The sequence below is a fragment of the Sesamum indicum genome, linkage group LG3 (genome assembly GCF_000512975.1).
Source record: "Sesamum indicum cultivar Zhongzhi No. 13 linkage group LG3, S_indicum_v1.0, whole genome shotgun sequence".
Lineage (NCBI taxonomy): Eukaryota > Viridiplantae > Streptophyta > Magnoliopsida > Lamiales > Pedaliaceae > Sesamum > Sesamum indicum.
This window is the reverse complement of record NC_026147.1, coordinates 24073469-24092667: the sequence shown is the minus strand read 5'-3', so window position 1 is coordinate 24092667 and position 19199 is coordinate 24073469. Positions and strand designations below refer to the sequence as shown.

Below are 19199 nucleotides of genomic sequence, written 5' to 3'. Positions count from 1 at the left end.
GTTGACACTCTTCCTTTGACATAGCTGCTTTTACACCCTCACAACAGAAAGGGACAAGCTTCGACTTTCTCTGCTGGCAAGAATTTTAAATGCCTTAAAACATAAGTGCATTGCGTCCAGGTATTTTCTTAGATCCTTTAGCTGAAAAGACAACTCGCATTCCTTTAGCCATCTCCCATCTTTCAGAAGCTGCATATATGTTTGATAAGGTGTTTTCTTAGATCCTTTAGCTGACAAGACAACTCGCTTTCCTTTAGCCATCTCCCATCTTTCAGAAGCTGCATATATGTTTGATAGTAGCAAATAATGTGTATCATCGTGGAAAACGCGATAAGAATTCAGCTTACTGACCAATTCCAGCACATTCTCTGCCATAGTTGTGTCGGAGTGAATTCGGCATGCCCAACGCAAAGCCCCTAGGAGTCTGTCATTTGGTGCCATGGGCATCCTCTTTACTAAGTTGAAAGCATCTTGCAATTTACTTGCCCCCCCCATCAAATCAACAAGACAACCATAGTGTTTTATGTTGGCTGTCAGTCCATATTTCTCCATCTTAGACAATGTTTCTAAACCCTCATCTACAAAACCTCCATGGCATCCCAGGTAACAGCATTCCTTTCAGGCATATGATCAAACACCTTGCGCGAACTTACTATATCCTGACATTTACCGTACATATCAACTGATGCTGTTCCCACCATCACGTCACATTCTACTCCCGACTTCACAATTTTCGAATGCAACACCTTCCCGAACCTGAGCAAGGAAAGGGAAGCATAGGCATTGACTACTAACGGGACCGCACCGATTACAATGCTTCCACTCTCCGGTTGCGAGTGTATATCAAAATTGCAGCTTTGGGTTTTTTCTGAGAAATGCAGTCTTTTATGGAGTAAGACCAATTTGCCGATGTATTTTTGGTTCTTCTTGACAGTGTTTGAACTTTTCTATAATTTTCCCTCTTTCCTCTTTGTGGTTTATTCTTCTGCATGCTCAAGTAAACCCATTGAGCTGTTTTTTAGGGTTTTCTGTCATACCCCATGAATCAATGGAGAAGGAGTGGCCCTTATCTTGCAGAAATGCAAAACAATCAAATAATTGAAACAGAGGCATCTTGAAATACTCATCAATGGCTTAAAAGATAGCAACTTTTTAGCAACCAAACTCATATCACTACCCTCAGATTTCATTTCTCTCGACTATGCAAACAAAGTTTTACAAGTTTTACTAGACCCCAATCTCATTTGTTACAATACTTTGATCAAGTGCTCAATTGGGAAGTCCCATAAAATTGCAACCTTTGTTTACAACAGAATGCGCGAGGCGGACGTTTCGGCGAACAGTTTCACTTTCACATTTTTGCTTAGTTGTTTTGAGTCCTTTCGTAAATTTGAATGCGGCGAAATGGTGCATGCTAATGTTTTGAAGATTTGGTTTGGGCCTAGTATGTTTGTTATGAACATCTTTCTGGATTTCTATGCTAAATGTGGGGAGAATTTGGACGTCGTCAGGAAGCTGTTTGAGGAAATTCCCGAGAGAGATGTTGTTTGGTGGGACACGATGATCAGGACATACATGAGCGGTGGGGAGATAAATTCCGCAATTAGGTTGTTTGAGTCCATGCCAGAAAGGAACTTGGCGACCTGGAATTCCGTTGTTTCCGGGCTTGTGAAAGGAAAAAGAATATGGAATTGGCTAATAAGGTGGTTCAGCGGATGCCGGAGAGGAACAGCGTTTTATGGAATGCCATGATATCAGGGTATATTAAGTTGGGCGACTTGAAAAGCACCAAGGCTATTTCTGGTGAGATGCCGCGGAGGAGTGTGGTTTCTTGGACCATGATGGTTTCGGGTTATGCGATGCGCGGTGATATTGAATCAGCAAGGAGGATATTCAGTCAGATGCCAATAAAAAATGTTGTCTTATGGATGCAATGATTGCCGGCAGTGTGAACAGCCACATGTTCGATGAAGCTCTTTCTGTGTTTCATCATATGCTAGTTGATGGAAAATGTAAACCTGATCATACTACTTTGATCAGCGTTCTCTCTGCCTGCACGCACTTGAATTCACTTGAGCATGGGAAATGGATAGAGTCATACATTATGAAGAACCAGTTTGAGTTGTCAATTCCACTGGGCAACGCTTTGATAGATATGTTTGCAAAATGTGGAGATCTTCAAAATGCGGAAATTATCTTCAAGAAGATGTTGACAAGATGTATAATCACTTGGACCTCAATGTTGGCTGCTAATGGCAGTGCGCAGAAGCCGTAAACCTCTTTAATACCATGCGTTCCGAAGGACTAAAACCAGAAGATGTTATCTTTATCGAAGTTCTCTCAACCTGTGCTCATGGGGCCTGGTGGAAGAAGGGGAAAGGGTATTTAACGAAATGGTTCATGACTTTGGCATTAAACCACGGATCACTACAACTGCATGGTTGATATTCTTGGTCGACCAGGAAAAATAGAGGAAGCCATCAGGTTCACAGAAACTATGCATTTAGAACCTAACGCTATCGTTTGGGCCATTTTAATATCCGCATGTAAGATCCATGAAAAAGGAACTTGTTGGAGTCCTTGATCAGAAAGATCTTGGATCAAGAACCTAACAATTCCAGTTATCTGAAATTGATTCAAACCTAAGTTCGTCAGCTGGACAATGACAAGATTTGTTGAACTTCCAGGTAGCCAGTCAAGATCAAGGAACGAAAAGAATACCAGGGTGCAGCTCTATCCAAGTCAGAGAAAGTGTGCACAGATTCCTTGCAAAAGACACCGCCACCCACAAAGAGGGGAGGTCTATAGAGCTTTACGTAGTTTATATACATTTGAAACCAATACATGATATTATCATAGAATTGCCTTGATGTACTTGAAATTATGAGAAGTTCTTCCTTTTTCTTTGTAATTTGACCAAAGAAAAATGGTATAGGGGGAAAAAATATTTCCTAATCGAAATATTTAAATAAAAAGAACATTTTGCCTAACATTTGCTATTTTAGGATGAATTTGATCACCTCCTCTGTAATAATTCGAACTGTTGTGGGCGGGGATTAATGCATTAATTAGTACAGCGGTAAAAACGCTAAAAGAATGTTGGGCGGTGCAACAAAAGCTCTACAAGCAAGGATTACTACCGAAATCGCCAAAAACCAAACAGCAATTAATTGCTGGAAAATCAATGTATGGTTTTCAAGTATGGATCAGAACCATTATAACTTCTCCAGAACTCAAACATTACTCAGTAACTTCAAACTACCTTTAGACATAAATACATTCGCACAAATGTCTCAGCATGCACAGGCACACTCACTCACACAATACACAGTATATGTTTAGAGAGAGAAAAGTTAGTGACAGAAGCAACTGCATTTGGTGAGAAGAAGACAGAGTTTGCATTACCCCATAATATGCAGATAAGGACGTATCTGCTACATTTACTGCAAAAGCAAACTTGGTTTCTTCTGTTTCCTTTTCCCTATATAAATCACCCTCCACTCCACCCTTCCCTTGCTTCTTCTTCATCAGAACATTTCCATTTTCTTGAAAATAGTATTAGTTCTACATCCTTTCTTTCTGTCTGTCACTACTTGGAAAATGGGTAACGGAGACGCCTTGCATTTGACGTTTGGGATTATTGGTATTAATACGTCGATCGTGTTCACAATTATGTGCCATATATATATGTATATGTATAATTAATGTTCTTGATCATTCCTTACATGCATTTTCCTTTCATGTGGTATTGTTTACTATCATGTATATGGATCATCAGCTAATCAAGGGATGTATTGTTTGTTTCTGTTTTACACCAGGAAATGCTACTGGTTTGTTTCTGTTCCTATCTCCAACGTAAGCATTAACAATTTTTTAATAGCTAGCTAATTTTGAATATATTCTCATGATAATGCTAAACATCTTTCGAATTACAGCGTTACGTTTAAGAGGATCATTGCGAAGAGATCTACTGAACAATTCTCCGGCATACCTTATGTCATGACATTGCTCAATTGCTTGCTCGCCGCCTGGTAATTATATCTTTCTTGAAAATCCAAAGCCTCAAGACTATTTCGAATCTTGTTAACATCAAAATTATACTCAAAAAATTTCAGGGTTCTTTTTATTTCTTAGTTTGGTAGTAACATTCTTGGTTTGATTGTTATGAACTAATGATATGAATGCATGCAGGTATGGTCTGCCTTTTATCACAACAAACAACTATTTAGTGTCTGCTATAAATGGAGTTGGTGCATTGATTGAGTCAATTTATGTACTGATTTTCCTCATATTTGCACCTAAGAAGGAGAAGGCCAAGATTCTTGGTCTTCTTGTCTGCATTCTTACACTATTCTCAGCTGTTGTCTTAGTTTCTCTTTTTGCCTTACACAAAGAGAAGCAAAGAAAGTTGGTTTGTGGTTTTGCTTCCACAATATTCTCCATCATAATGTATGCTTCTCCTTTATCAGTCATGGTAAGATCCTTTCTTACATAGATTACCAGTTAATTAACTTATAAACAACTTTTCATGCAATTTTTGTGAATTCGACACTTCATTTTATGAAATTGTTGCGTTTATGTGCAGAGGGTGGTGATCAAGACCAAGAGCGTTGAGTACATGCCCTTCTTATTATCATTGTTTGTGTTCCTCTGTGGTTGTTGTTGGTTGGTATATGGATTAATCGGGAAGGACATTTTTCTAATTGTAAGTTGTAGCTGCTCAAATTCGATCAAACTTGATCTGCGTTGTATTCTGCATGAAATTACTTGAGAGATTTCTTACAATCTTGCAGGTGCCTAATGGATTTGGGACTGTACTAGGAACAATGCAGCTAATTTTATACACCATTTACTACAAAAATGAAGGTGAAGCCAAGAAACCAACCATGGATGGATCCCTGGAAATGGGACTGAACAATCCTTATCAGCTTGAGAAGCAACCTAATTGTTCATAATTGAATTTCTGAAGTCTCGCCTCTTATGCAAGAAAACCTACTTTTATTTTATTTAATTTCTCTTCCCTTTTTTCTTTTTTTGGTGTAAATTGTAACTGTATCTGTTTCTAACTTACGTTTCCAGTTTTTATTAGTATGTATTTTTCTATAGAAGCAAATGAATATGTCTATTAATAATGTTCAAACAGTATATGATCTTTGTTTCTGGGACATTTTTATGGTCTAAATGCATAATGGGCCCATATTGACTTGACTGGGCCACCAAGTCCTTGCACTGAAAATCTGAGGCCCAAGTTCATTCTCAAACGCCCAACTTGATGATAACAGGACCATAAATCAGGCCCTATTTCCATTCAAACTGGGCTGATTAGAACTTCTTCAGCATCTGAATGAATCAAGAATTTCCTTCAAATGAAATTGAATTTCCAAACAATCAACAGTAATTTGCAACAAGTCAGCACATTCATAAGGCTGAATTTTCCAAAAGCTCGGTCGTGCGGGCATCTCGTTGGAGTGGAGAAAACTGTTGAGTATTATGTGTGCAGGTCCGTTGAGATGTCATCATTGAACGTCATGATGGAGGTTTCGTGACCGTTAACAGAACTAATGATCAAGGTCCGAAAACCAGCTGCTTCAAAGAAGTGAAGGGTGAACTGAGCCCATGAGCTTGTGTGTCTTTCCATAATGTCAGCCCTGAGGCAACAATAGTACTTAGTTAAAGTTCTTGCATAGTTGAATGTGTGAGATGAGTAGAGGAATGCATTGATGGAAACTTATTCAACAAACCTATCCAGGCAAGAAAGCCGAGGGTTGAAGCCAAGAAGAACTCCCTGCTGATGCTCTTGAAGCTGAAGCAGCAGCAGATTATAAGTTAACCACAGAAAGATTGTTGCAATTATAAGGCTACATGTGCCGTTACAGAAATATTACCAATACATGCATATAAGGTTCCCCCATCCATAGAAGAGGGATCCCCAACACGAACCAGTGAACCTGCACGTAGATTATAGTTAACTCTTGCTTTGTCACACTCAGTTTGAAGAATTGCAAAGAAGAGTTAACTAATATACCACATAAAATCCCGAATGAATAGTGCACGTGGGATCATAAGTCCATTGCCAATCATAGCCAGCAACATTGAGACAGCTGATAATCCTTTGATGTTGTCTGGATTCATAAGATTTGTCCACTGAAAAGAAAGAAAATTTGTCGTGATTTAAAAGAAACTTTTGACCACCACCAAGAAGACTAATAGATCTAAAAAGAAGAAGGAAGATAACCATTTGTGCAACAGCCATCCACATGAAAAGAAGAGTGGCCGTCCACCCGGATACCAACCCAAGAAATTTGACGCCTTTCTCAGACAACTTGCCCATGCGACCCTGGAAAAATTAAAATGCATAATCAGAATATTTTCAATTTTCGATCAATATCTGTCACAAATCTAGCATCTGGTAATGCCATACTAACCATAAGAACAGCAAACACTGCAGTAACAAAGGCGATGACCCCAGGCAAAACAGTATTTGGGACATAGGGGATGAAAGTTGACCACATGACCTGCACAAACCATTGACAGAGACCATCAAGAGGATTAGACTTAATAGTATGTTACCAGATAATTGATGTATTTTCTCTCAATCAAACAGATTTTTACTTGTGGGAGTGTGGCAAGACCAGCTATTGTAATAAAGTCTTCCCAAAAGTGCCAGATTTTTGGGTTGAGCAAATTGAAATACTTCATAAAATTCAAAATGAGACCAGAAGCGACCACTATCGAAGTGACAATAAAATGAGGGAGAGGCATAGCTTCACCCATTGCCAGCTGCAATATCACCACATACGTGGATATCACTCCTAATGTCTGCACCACCACTGCTTCGGTCTCCATCTTTTTAATGAAGTATGAGACAAGAGAAAGATTCCCAAGCAATCCAGTAAGCATACCCTATATATACAAGGGATAACTATAACACCACTTAGAAACTATTTCAACTGATCCGAATCTTAAAGCCATAAGGAACAAATATTTCAGTACCAGCCAAGGAACTGCCAGAAGTGCATATTTATTCCCAGCCAGAAGATTCTGAGTGTTGAGTACAATCTGAGGCAGTTGCAATAACAGAAATGGTAGATTTGCAGCTCCTGCAAACTTTGCTGTCATTGAATTCCATTGCTCATAGCTCTTGTTTTTTTCCGGTTGCACTGGTTCCTTCATTGTATTTTACTTATTAGTCAGTGACATAAACAGGAAGAGAAGTGTCGAATCCTTTAGAGGAGAATTAATCTGGATGTCATAGTATAGAAGTTAAAGAACGAAGGAATCTATTACACCATATTGAGTTTAAATTTGGATATCAAGTACCTGACTAATAGGATGTCCGTCTTCTGATCTAAAAGAAGAAATTGCTGTGAGCCTATAAGAACAGACTGACTGGCCAGAGAAGACCACCTCCTTCAGGTGAAGTTTATTGCTGATGCCATGTCGAAGGTGTGTTCCAAAACAGGAGACTGATTCTAAATTTCGTGGATCAGAATTGGAAGAAAGTCTACTTGAAGGTTGGAATCTGTGCAACGGTAACTTATTCGAAAGCACTAATGTACTTGCCATTGATCAACTCACAAACTGAAGAAATCACAATACACTAACGGTGGTGTTCAAGACTTGATAACCATAAGACCTAATCACCTTACACTTGTGGTGGCTGAAAGAGGGTGTGCCAGCACATGTAGGCTATTACCTATTCACAGATCAGAAGAAAATTAAGAACATTATTCCTGTATGAGAAAATGGTATTTCCATATATAGTGACTTCTGAAATGTTACATAGTCCAGGATACACAAGCTCTGATGGTTCTTGAAATATAAGGGAAAATGCTGCATCTTGACGCCAAGTGAATTTCACAGAAAACATGTTCAATTATGACTCCAAGAAGTGCATATGAACTCTCAAATATTGTGAATATGGTCCTCTTGAACATCATATCTAGCGCAAGTGTATGAGCATCATCATCTAAAACAACAAAAGCCAAAAATGAAAATATAGCAAAGAGGATTAACTTTAGGGACAAACTAAACAACCTCAACACCAATCAATAGAAAAAGCACATTATGGTAATAACACTTTCTTCACAAGTTCTTGCCAAACTGTAGAAATGGATGTTTGAAGCTAGTCATAGCCTCGTCCATATATCAACTTTTAAAAATCAATCACCCCAATAATCAAGAACCCATCTTCACAATGTCTGTATTATAATACTAACCAAAAGGCAACAAAAGCACCCAAAACACTCAATCAAATTTTCAAGAATTACAACAGTTCTTGTGGGCATTTGAACAAGCAGGCGAATAAATCGACCATGAAACAATCACAAATCAAAAGAGCAACTCACCAATATACAAAGCAACAAGAGAATGAACGAGCACTGCACACTGTTGACATATGTAAATACCGACGCCCCGAATTCTTGAATTCATACAATTAGCACAGTTGTGTGCGTGCGTGTGTGTGTGTGTGTGAAGTGGGGTGATTGAGTTTTCTTTCTAGATATTGTAAATAGGATCCGATGGTGATGGGAGATGGCATGTGGGCTGTGTACCGTATTAATTTGGGAGGGAACAAACGGTCTACCTATGCAAAAGGTAGTTTGTACTTTTTCCATTACACTGGGAAAATATCTCCTGGGGATTCACGTTATTTATTTATTTTTATTTTTTGGAGGAAGTAACAAACTTAATATAGAGAGAGTGAGATTCAAGATATTTATGGGACTTTTCTTTTGACTTTGGGAAAAATCCAATCACAAATTAAATTTTTTGATCGGATATGAATTAATTATACAAGTACAATATATTTAATTATAAATAATGTATAATTTAAAAAAATAATCAATAATATACTTGTTGAATAAACTTAATTTAGATAAGACTTTTTCTGACTTTATTTATTCTTAACTGCATTTTGGCACTTTTATAGATTTCATTCTTTTAGGTCTATGGGGGTCAATTTAATTTTACATGGTATATTTTTTTATAAGGTTAGATCCATTAAATTCAAACTTAAAAACTAATTCAGACATTGATAGTTTCAAATTTAACTAATATATTTAAAGAAAACATAATAAATAAGAAACTAGGTACTGTAGAAATAGATTATATACCCATGTGCCTATGATCATGAACTCACAGCCTTTTTGGTTGTGAGGTGTAAATCTTACCGTTCGAACAAAATCTCATTGCTAATTTTTCATGGTATATAAACCCTATTCTCAATATTATGGAATCAATGAACACCATACAATAATTGTAAACGTGGCTTTTTTAATTTATTTTTATATTATTATATTCAAAAGAAATTGAGAACATTAGACAAATGATAACTGTTAGAAAGATAATGGTTAATTCCTCAGAGTTGGTACATAATTATAACAACTCCAATGTTCTTTATTTCATGGTCACATTTTTTTTAATTATTTGCAGCAAATTCTTTTCAATAATCCATTTACAAGTTGGAAGCATTCATGCTTTCAGGACTTGTACTCTGCATGATGATGATGATAAGCATGGTTAAGACCAGGATTTGAGGAGGATTCTCCACCCTCAACATCATCAGTTGCAGTGATTTCTCCAGTTTTTGCATGCATGAGTTTTTCTTCCACCTGCTTCTCCTTCTTGGTGGTCTCTTCTTCAAAATGCTTATCTTCTTCTATGGATAGGATCACAGCCTGTGGTCCAAAAGGGCCCTTTACAATATCCTCCTTCACCTTGAGATGTTCATCGGCACGTATGATATCTGTTTCTTGCACCGACTTCTTTTTCCACCTCTTGATCAAGAACCAGAAAGCAAACAAGCAGACGCCGAAGAAGAAAATACAACCGAGCGATATAAACACGACTATAACGACAGTCGGGCCATTGTCAGTAGATGATGGTGAACTAATGGGGTCAGACATTTTGGAGTCTCTAAGAATCTGATTATCAGTTTGAGATTGTTTTGAATGTTGATGAAGAACCATTTTCGGGCTCCTTATATTCTATCATGATTCATGTTGCTTAGTAGTATTCTTGCAAGAATTGAGAAACTTGACTCCCATGTTAAGGTTTGTCTCTTGTGTTGATTGCAGTAGAAAACACTCCTTTATTGCCTTGTTCATTGGGTGAACTCAGTATTAGGTGCTTCTTACACAAATATTCTGTTTTGAAATTTCTATTCAAATGATACTGTAATTAAACTTCATCATCTAGAATCTTTCTCCTGCTTTTCTAGTGGCAAGTTGAAGTTTTTTCTCTTCTTGCATTATTACAGCATATCCAATCTGCTAATATTTACTACTTCAGAAGTATTCCATACTTCTTTAATACATTAAGGCCTGTAATATTTCCAAAAAAAATCGCAAGAAACAGAAGCAAATTTATTGACTCTGGATTTCTAGGTAAAACTTTTTATGTGTTCTTGCTCCTGCATTCATGTCACTGAGTAGGTTATCAGTCCAACAGTTTGCTCCTGAACGAAGACATTACATAGAATGTTCTGTCAATTGAAACATGCATTTGTAAGTCGAATCCACGATCAATATAATGCTTGTTTAAATGTGATTACAGCTAAAGAAACAGAAAATGTGTTGCCTTCGGCTGACTTAAGTTCGAGAAACTATGAATCAGTTGAGAGCAGACATGAAAAGGTCTCTGAGTTTGGGTGATCAGTCATAAATGGGAGGATGAGTTGTGTTTGGCAATCTCCGGCCACGTACAAATGAACTGAACAAATGCAGAGCCCTTGACGGCTGTGCATAGGGTACCATATGAGCAGCACCTCTAACCGTTGCAAAAGTTAACAAGTTCCCATACTCAGTTGCCCAACCTCCCACCTGTTACTCCACAAATAACAGAAACTTAATACTATATCATGGTTGAGGTGTAAATGGATATCTGTTAATAGTATAGCCCATGTTAAGAACTATATCAAATGAGTACCTGTCCTTTATGGAACCAAGCTCCATATGGGACTGTAATCTTGAAGTTCAGATCGTGGGCTAGTTCCCGTACAAGTGTCCGGGAACCAAGTAATGGTACAACTGAATCTTGATCCCCACTGAAATTGCAGAATTTAAAGTTAGTGTCACTTTTGTGATGGTAGTAGAAGGGGAAGCAGTTTTGCCGTACTTTTAACAGAATAATTCACCTGAAAATCCAAACTGGAATGTGATTTTGGACAATTCTTTTGAGCAATGGAAGCATGTCGATGTTTCCATCTGTCTCACTATAATTTAGGACACTGCACATAGAATTTGTGGAACCATAATCAGTCAGTTCATATTTACAGAAAATTCGTGTCGTTTGAGCATATATAACGGATTCTTTTCTCCTGCGTTCTTAAATCTATACTATCCTGACAAAAATTGAAGAAACAGCTTCGACCCAGTATAATTTCTCTCATTATCTCCCAAGGAAGTTAAGGACTTGCCTGCTGCACATAGTCCAGCGATATGGTAGATTTGTCCTATTTGCATGGAGAGCCTTCTGAACCTCAGGAAGGTTGAAGTAAAACCGCCTCTCATAGCTCATGCACACATCTATGCCAACGCTGATCTTCGTAGCCTGCAATGCAAAAGTGCAACATTCATCCATTATAGTTTTCACCCACGTGAATAAAAAGATTGACCAAGTACAGGATAACAATACCATCTTTCTGAGTCGCAGCTCTTGCTCGACTATTGATGGATAGCATACATCAAGAATCACATCATAGTTGTTTATGTAATCACCAACGATCTCATTTGCCTGAGATATGGCATCGTTACAGGATTGAGACACATTGTGTGGACTAGCAAATGCATAATCATCAAAATCACAATCGTTCATAATGGCAAGAAAATTTTCATCAGAGATCATCCCATGCGACCAGAAGAACTCGTATGTTGCTGGGACATCACGGTCAAGTCTCAGAAGTGGGTTGCCGATCTGACCAGATAACACCATTTATAAGGCCAAGAAATTGCAACCGCAATGATTCAGTGCAAAATGTGACAGATTACCTTGCAGAATTAAAAACACAACCAGACAGTATATAAAACGTTCAGATGCTCAGCTTGGATGCGTATTTTACTTACTGCAACTCCTTTAATCTTGAACTTGAGATCTGTAGAATGTTCATTGTGGTCCAAAAGAGCAACAGCTAACTGTGGAATGTAGTGCCCTATGTAGAAAACACAAATCAATTATCATTAGTCAAGAGATCAGATGCTCAAAGGGAGAGTAGAGGAAGAAATTTACAAGATTCTTCTTTCTTTTTCCTTTTCCTTGTCTACACAGATTTTTATATGTTTACAGGTAATCTCAACCTAAATTCCCTTACCTGCATAACTTTCTCCAGTCAGGAACAGGTCTCTGGTTCTGAAAGTTGGAAATTTCTTGTACCATTCCATCATGAATATATGCATATCGATTGCTGCCATAAAATAAGAAATCAGACTTGAATTGCCTTAACTTACTTTATACTTGGTGAAGAAGCCCAAAGAAAAAGTCTAGTTCTAAGGTCAACGATACAGTTTCAAATTCAGACGATCGATGCTCAACCCAATAATTCATATCATAAATTTGCTGCCATTTCTCATTACTAACCACATTAAGATACAGTTTCATATTCAGAAGTTGGAATAGCTTCATTACCTGTGGATGCATCGCCACAGGTGTAGTCTGAGCTTGTGTTTGAATAGGACCATCCTACACCAGATGGGGATTCAACAAACAGAAGATTTGATGCTACAAAGATGAAGAAAGAGGTGTAAGCAAACAGAGATTACTTAGGGAAAACACAGTAAACTTCTCCAAAAGTAAAATATATAAACTACTATTGTTTGGACATATTTTGAGACGGAAAAAGATGATATTCGACAAATCTACCTTTATTCCAAGATTTTGAATTTATTCGGAGGCCTCGCCCGTCACCTTTGGGAAAGAAAGGACCTAATTCGGTGAATGCACCTCCTCCAATTGATGAGCAACCTGGGCCTGAATATACACAAGATAAACAGGAATGCTCTATAAGTATCTCAAGAAGTATTTCACCTAATATCTGCTGCACAACACAAATAAATTATATGATCAGAGTGACATCTCAACAGGCACCTATTTACTTATTTAAGCACAGAACTTAGAAAATCATTGCTATTTCCACGGAATGAGCATTTCTTTCAGTATTTTTTATCACTGACAGAAACTAAACCTTTAGGCTTTAGTGCTTTCTTTTTTCAATCTGTGGTTCAAAATCGTGTGAATTAGTACAAAAACTTAGTAAACATCCCAAGATTTCTTGTCCAAATTCAGACAATGCTTTCCATTCCCAGGAAAAGCTAGAAAACAAAGACATAACTTGCAAGTATCAAATCAGTGACCTATTCAAACAAGCACCAAACTGTGCATTCAAGAAACAAACAGAAGTAAGAAAATGTTGAAAGAAAGGGGTAAAAAACAATATTTTTATCAAACATATATGAAGAAGTGAACAGAAGCAGGAGGCCAAGAAAAAAAACAACTTTCATATTTGCATCCAAACAGAATAGAATAAGCAATTCTATCCACTAAAATGACATTGAAAGAATAGTCCAATTCCCTGTCTCCCTAAAATTGTTAACATCAATATATATATATATATATATATATATATCTACATTGAAAATCCAGTTTGTCTACATTCGTTTACTGACAAGACACTAACTAAACTAAAAGATGAGGGGTAAATTTTACCTCCATTAAGCCATAAAGTGAGAGGCTTGTGATCAGGGTCTTCCACAGCCTCCACAAAGTAGTAAAACAAACTCCTTCCGTTCTTCACATCCACATCCACATACCCTGCAAACTGCCTAAACTTTACCACCGGTTGACCAGGCAATCTCACCACCAGATCCTTCTCCGGGAAGCCATAACCACCTCCAAACGCCAAACCCACCACCACCACTGCCACGGCGTAATTCCACCTCAATCCCATCTCAGAAAAACTCATCAAGAAACAGCCCTTTTCAGAAAAGATGCCAACTTTAAGGGCTGCCCTGTGTAGGAAGAAAGACTAATATACACTAATATATAGATACAAGCGAGAAAAAGCAAGTTCTAACGTAAAAGATCTGTAGGTGTGAATAAAGAATTCTGTTAGGAAAAAGCACATGAATTCTGGGATTGCTTTACCAAAAAAAGAATACCCCTAGGCCTGAGGATCTTCAAAGTAATGACATTTTTCTAATACAAACACGCAGGGTGTGTGTGTGTGTGTTTATGTGACTGACTGAATTATTATGTAAAGTATGAGCAAGTAGGGAATGCTGCTGCAGCTTCTACTTCTTGTGCTGAGGACATTATTTTAAGCTAAGAAATGGCAGCTTTAATGGCTTTTTCTACCTTATCCTTTTTATATCAAAAGTTTGTTGTAGAAAGAGAGTAAATGATCAGAGAGAGACGTTGGGAAGCAGCAGTAAGTAGTAGTAGTGTGTGTTGTGTGTGTAAACACTGAGTGAGCTGAGAAGGGTCTACTCTACTCATCTTCACTTCCTAATGTTTAAAAGTTCTCTCCTTCAAAATGCAGATCTCCTTAGGAATCCCATATGGATCCTTTGGTCAAAATAAGCAAACATGTGACTTGTTTGTGAGAATTCCTCATTTTTGTTATCTGGTGATGATTAACTTTTTCTACAGTTTGAAATTACCTTAAAAGAATCGTCTTTGTATTAGATTGCCTTGATAACAAATCCAAATCATATCAGATTAATTTAGAATCTAATGTAATTCCTAACAAGAAATTGGGAAAATTCTTTTTAAAGTTAGGTTTGACTCAATTAACCACATTATATGTGTAATAGACCGCTCTCTCTCCCGAAATCGTGTATTTAATTGTATAATAAATAATACTTGTTATATAGTTAATTTAAATCTGATCAGATTTAGACTAAAATTTTCTAAAAAATTGTGCCATAAATCCCATTTACAACAATTGTAGCTCAAGTGTCATAAAATTAGGGGAATTCTAAATCGGATATTTGATTAGAAATGAATTAATTATATGATAAACGTATCTCAAAAAAAATATCCAATTACATAATATGTATATTTTATTTGTTATATAATAAATATATTTAAAGAAAGTGACCAACCACATCACACATATTATATATATTATATGATGGGTTTTGGTTGGACCAAACATATCCATATTAGAATGTTGAATAATTTGATTAGATGAGCGTTGCATGTGCTGAGTGGAGGTCTGTTGAGAATCCCTTCAACCAATAATAATGAGAATGAATGAGCAGTCAAAAAAGTCAAGAGAAAGAGAAGGAAAAAGGTATCTTCTTAGTTCTTTCTTTCCGCTGGACAACGACAACAACGTTAGCTTTTATCTTTCTCCAAAAAATAAATAGAATATTTATAGAACTACTTGAGCCCATATCCGTTTTGGATTATAATATAATATAGAGTAAACTACAATTATATTTCTTGATTTAACATAATTATAAATACCTTTGTTGTTTAAAAAATTATAATTTTATTTATTTTTTTAAAAAATATTTTTTATGAATTAAGTAGAAAATTTTTTTTATATTTTTTTTAAAAAAAATCATCCATCCCTATCAATTTTTTATAAGTTTTAAATTTAAAAAAATACAGTAAGGGCAAATTTGACAATTTCATACATTCATCTAAAGATTACATAATTTCATCAAAAATGAGGAGAGTATTTGTTATTTTTCTAATAATGAAAGATTATTCGTAATTATGTCAAATTTTAAAAGAGATTATTGCAATTTATCCTATAGTATAAATATACTATTTCTCAAAATTACAAGTGAAGAAGAATTATCTCGGGACGGCCGGCCGGCCGGCTTATATCTGTAGAATATGTAAGTTGATATTTTTGTACATGATAATGTTCACCAAGTCATAAGATACAGAGTGTCATAGACCAGTTAAGTCAAGTCGCATGACTTTGTATGGCTGTTGGACTTGAGCGCATTTCGAAACAAATGAAAAACGAAATGCATACAAGATCAAGAGAAGTGAAGCGAGGAACATGGAAATTCAGGGCAGGATTGCTGCTATGCTCAAATCAAATAACTTCAGACCACGTTTCGGGGAAGAATGTGCAGTTTCATAAACCTGCTAAAGATTACACAGAGTACAAAACATAATCAAAACACTTCCATGCATCAGTTGTACAAATGTGGGAAGGATTAAAAATCACGATTCAAGAATCTGTCTTCAGACAACGCCCCACGTACGCCTGCAGGAAAGAATGGAAGTTTTAGTCTTAGCAGGAGGAATACTGGGTGGGGTGAATAAACAAAGGCGATTAGTGTAATGCTGAAAGATACTACATTATCGCTTGGGTGTATGAATATGAAAGAAGATTTAAGTGACCAGAACTCTGAATGAAACACTAAGAAATAGAGACTCTAGTTTTAATCGCAGACAGCTAAATGATCATATATGAGTGTTTAACATACTTCCTTTTCCTCTTTTCTTTTGCTTCTGTTCCTATTGTTGGTTAGAGAGGAACGGAAGGTTTTGAAGACAGCATCAAAGTGCCAAACACACGCTTCAATCGACTAGTTTCTTCTTCAAAAATGGGTGCATATATATAAATAACTGACTAGATAACAATATTACCTGGACAAGTTTTGCAATTTTGGGTTTGGAATATGACAGATACTGGTCGACTTTTTCCTGTGTCTTTGGGATGTGATCGACTTGAATTGTCCCGGTTACTTTGTCAACCACCTTTTTCACAATAGTTTTGTGAACTTCTCTACTCATTTTACCTTCCTTCCATGTGGGCTTCAATATGTCCTTTACAAACTCTATAAGAGAATTTTTAAATATACGCATCGCCTTGTCATCCTTATTTGCATTGCTCTCTTCAGCTTTCCCATGGCCATCCATAGTTTCTGAATGCTTATTGTCTTGGATTCCCTTGCTCTCGTCACCAATGGCTCTGTCGCTTTCATTGACATCTGAACTTGCAAGTACTGTCTCTTGCTTCTGTTTTGGACTTCTGGGATGAATCACTTTAGAATTATCAGAAAAAGAAGGCGTTGTGCCCCTAGGATTGGAGAGTTCTGTGTTATCATTTCTTTCGGACTGCTCATTCACAAATCTCTGAGCCATAAACACACTAGGTTTTGTCACTGGAGCAACCTGTTGACCAGCAATAGTGACTTGGGAGTTTGTCAATTGAGCAGAGTGCAGACTGGTTAAAAGATTGGGAAGAATTTGTGAGACCTTTGTATCCAACATCCCTGGTATTTCAACAGCTTTCTGATGGTTCTGCATCTGAAACTGAAAATTCAGACTCCCAGGCCCACTCAAGTCACCACTAAATCCATTTGATGGGTTAGAACAGAGCATGTTCTGCCCGCTATCAGTTTCATTTGAAATTGAAGAATGCCCAGGAAACACATTTTCAACATTTTGATTTGAGTTTTTTCCAGAGAAACGAATTGGATGAGTGGTATTTCTGGAGTCCTTCACCTCATTAAGAACATCCTGAAATGAACTCACTTGATTATTTTCTGATACTCCATCATCCTGCTGGTGAATATGTGAAGCTGGAGTAACATTCTGCTGCCAGGCTTTCAAAGAAAAACTTCGATCTTCCTGCAGTGTATTTTGACCTTCAACAACTGAATATCCATCCTGATTTTGCAACTGCAGACCATGCAATATGAGATGTTCCTTTTTGTTAGCCATATTTTCCTTACCAATAGATTCAGCAATGCCTGCATCTCCACCACTTGCCTCAGGAGGAGAAGGTCGTTTATTAGGACTCGTAGAATTATCTGGCCATTCTGGTATTCCCCAGCTTTTGTTATTAGTGTTGCCAGTACTGTTTGTGACAGATGTTTCACCTGCACCAGCAGGCTTCACATTGTTTGAAATCCTAGTTGCATCACTCCATGCACTCCAATCATTACTCTTATCATGTAAACTATGGTTGTCAGTGACTTCACCTTGCCTGCCTTCTAGGCCCTTAAACATTGGATCCTCATGAGAGAACCTGCAATTATGCCGATCACACTTCCCTGCTGCAAAATACTTGCAAAGGGGTTTCTCATTTCTGTAAGGTTGGTGCTCAATGTCCTTACCAATGGATGCAAGCCTAGTCCCTTTTCCAAAAGTTTCATCAGAAGCAAAATGGTGGGAAAATTTGCAAGTGTCTCCCCATCTACACGTACCTTGCATGAAGTCCTTGCAAGGAACTGCACTTTTACTCTTGTTTTGGGATTGATCATTCTTTCCATGATAGGGGACAGAAGCATCATCCTGCAAATCAGATCCAGGGCCTCTACTGTAAGAATGTTTTGAGTTATGGCCACGCTCCGCCCTATTTCTCAAACTTTCTGATGTTTTATCCGCCTCAAGGGCTCCATCCCCATGACTAACATTTTTAGGATGAAAAAATCTGCATTGGCTGCCTCTCTTGCATCGTCCTGCAGTAAAATCTCTACAGATTTGAGATGATTTATCAGGTATGCTTTTCCTGTCACTCCATCCATAAGATTGATGTCTATAATCTCTTACTGGGGTAGGACTTCTTGTCTGATCCCTTGCACTGCCATCACTTCTGCTTCTGCTTCTGCTTCTACTCCTGCTCCTACTACTGCCCCTTCCCCTTTCCCTTCCCCTGCCCCTACTCAAGCTCCTACTGCGACTCCTGCCCCTAGTCCTGCTTCTGCTGCGACTCCTGCTCCTACCTCTTCCCAGGTACCTATAATGAGATAAGAATCAAACAAGTGCAGGGTGTGTGATGAACAAAAGGATGCACAGTACCTCCTCTTCCATATTTATAACTCCTATTTTCTTTATAAGAAGTCACAAATAAGAGTCCAGTTCCTAAAAATGAAAATTCTTTTCCCACGTATACCTTGTCACAAGTAATGATGTGACATAATTATCGAAAAAAAAAAAAAAAGGTAATGATGTGATATCACTATCTCCCAATCACTGCTATAAAGGGCACTTGTATAAGCATACTGGAGGCTTTCTTACAGTTTTTCATCTCTCATCTAGAACTTTGCGTCCAATAACTAGATATAAAACTGGGATGGAGGGAGTAACATTTGGGAAAATCGTACAGAAGAAAAATGAGCATAACGATGTATTCTAAAATCCTGCATAAAGAAAATATTTGCAAGCAGCAACCCAGCAATTTCTTAATCTTATTATATGATGCCAAAAATAGGCAATTGAAGATTATT

The 19199-nt window shown here is 37.4% G+C and overlaps 5 protein-coding genes across 8 annotated transcripts in view; 1 reads left to right on the top strand and 4 right to left on the bottom strand.

Annotated features, from left to right (window-relative positions):
- On the top strand, nucleotides 3283-5142 carry LOC105159417 (bidirectional sugar transporter SWEET1-like). Its single transcript, XM_011076476.2, has 6 exons — nucleotides 3283-3643; nucleotides 3819-3855; nucleotides 3936-4031; nucleotides 4192-4474; nucleotides 4586-4705; nucleotides 4794-5142. Exons 1-6 carry the CDS (start codon nucleotides 3601-3603, stop codon nucleotides 4953-4955), a joined length of 741 nt encoding a protein of 246 aa, XP_011074778.1. The 5' UTR covers nucleotides 3283-3600; the 3' UTR covers nucleotides 4956-5142.
- LOC105159416 (maltose excess protein 1-like, chloroplastic) lies at nucleotides 5250-8634 on the bottom strand. Its single transcript, XM_011076475.2, has 10 exons — nucleotides 8349-8634; nucleotides 7321-7696; nucleotides 6994-7167; nucleotides 6613-6903; nucleotides 6426-6515; nucleotides 6236-6337; nucleotides 6026-6144; nucleotides 5886-5948; nucleotides 5742-5803; nucleotides 5250-5648 (listed from the first exon to the last, which is right to left on the bottom strand). Exons 2-10 carry the CDS (start codon nucleotides 7564-7566, stop codon nucleotides 5566-5568), a joined length of 1230 nt encoding a protein of 409 aa, XP_011074777.1. The 5' UTR covers nucleotides 7567-7696; nucleotides 8349-8634; the 3' UTR covers nucleotides 5250-5565.
- LOC105159602 lies at nucleotides 9483-9971 on the bottom strand. The gene has a single exon (XM_011076716.1). The coding sequence runs from the start codon at nucleotides 9969-9971 to the stop codon at nucleotides 9483-9485; it is 489 nt and encodes a 162-aa protein (XP_011075018.1).
- On the bottom strand, nucleotides 10382-14540 carry LOC105159414 (serine carboxypeptidase-like 42). The gene is made up of 10 exons (XM_011076474.2): nucleotides 13702-14540; nucleotides 12859-12966; nucleotides 12625-12717; nucleotides 12311-12403; nucleotides 12066-12151; nucleotides 11638-11916; nucleotides 11420-11553; nucleotides 11138-11230; nucleotides 10930-11047; nucleotides 10382-10823 (listed from the first exon to the last, which is right to left on the bottom strand). The coding sequence occupies exons 1-10, from the start codon at nucleotides 13955-13957 to the stop codon at nucleotides 10656-10658; spliced, it is 1428 nt and encodes a 475-aa protein (XP_011074776.1). The 5' UTR covers nucleotides 13958-14540; the 3' UTR covers nucleotides 10382-10655.
- Nucleotides 16017-19199, bottom strand: part of LOC105159413 (zinc finger CCCH domain-containing protein 55-like) — a 6762-nt gene continuing 3579 nt past the window's right edge. For all 4 annotated transcript variants that reach the window (XM_011076471.2, XM_011076472.2, XM_020692558.1 and 1 more), the window contains 2 exons: nucleotides 16612-18709; nucleotides 16017-16225 (listed from right to left, as the gene is read on the bottom strand). In XM_011076471.2, the coding sequence (XP_011074773.1) occupies nucleotides 16190-16225; nucleotides 16612-18709 (2134 nt within the window). In that variant the 3' untranslated portion in view covers nucleotides 16017-16189. The remainder of the gene's footprint in view (nucleotides 16226-16611; nucleotides 18710-19199) is intronic.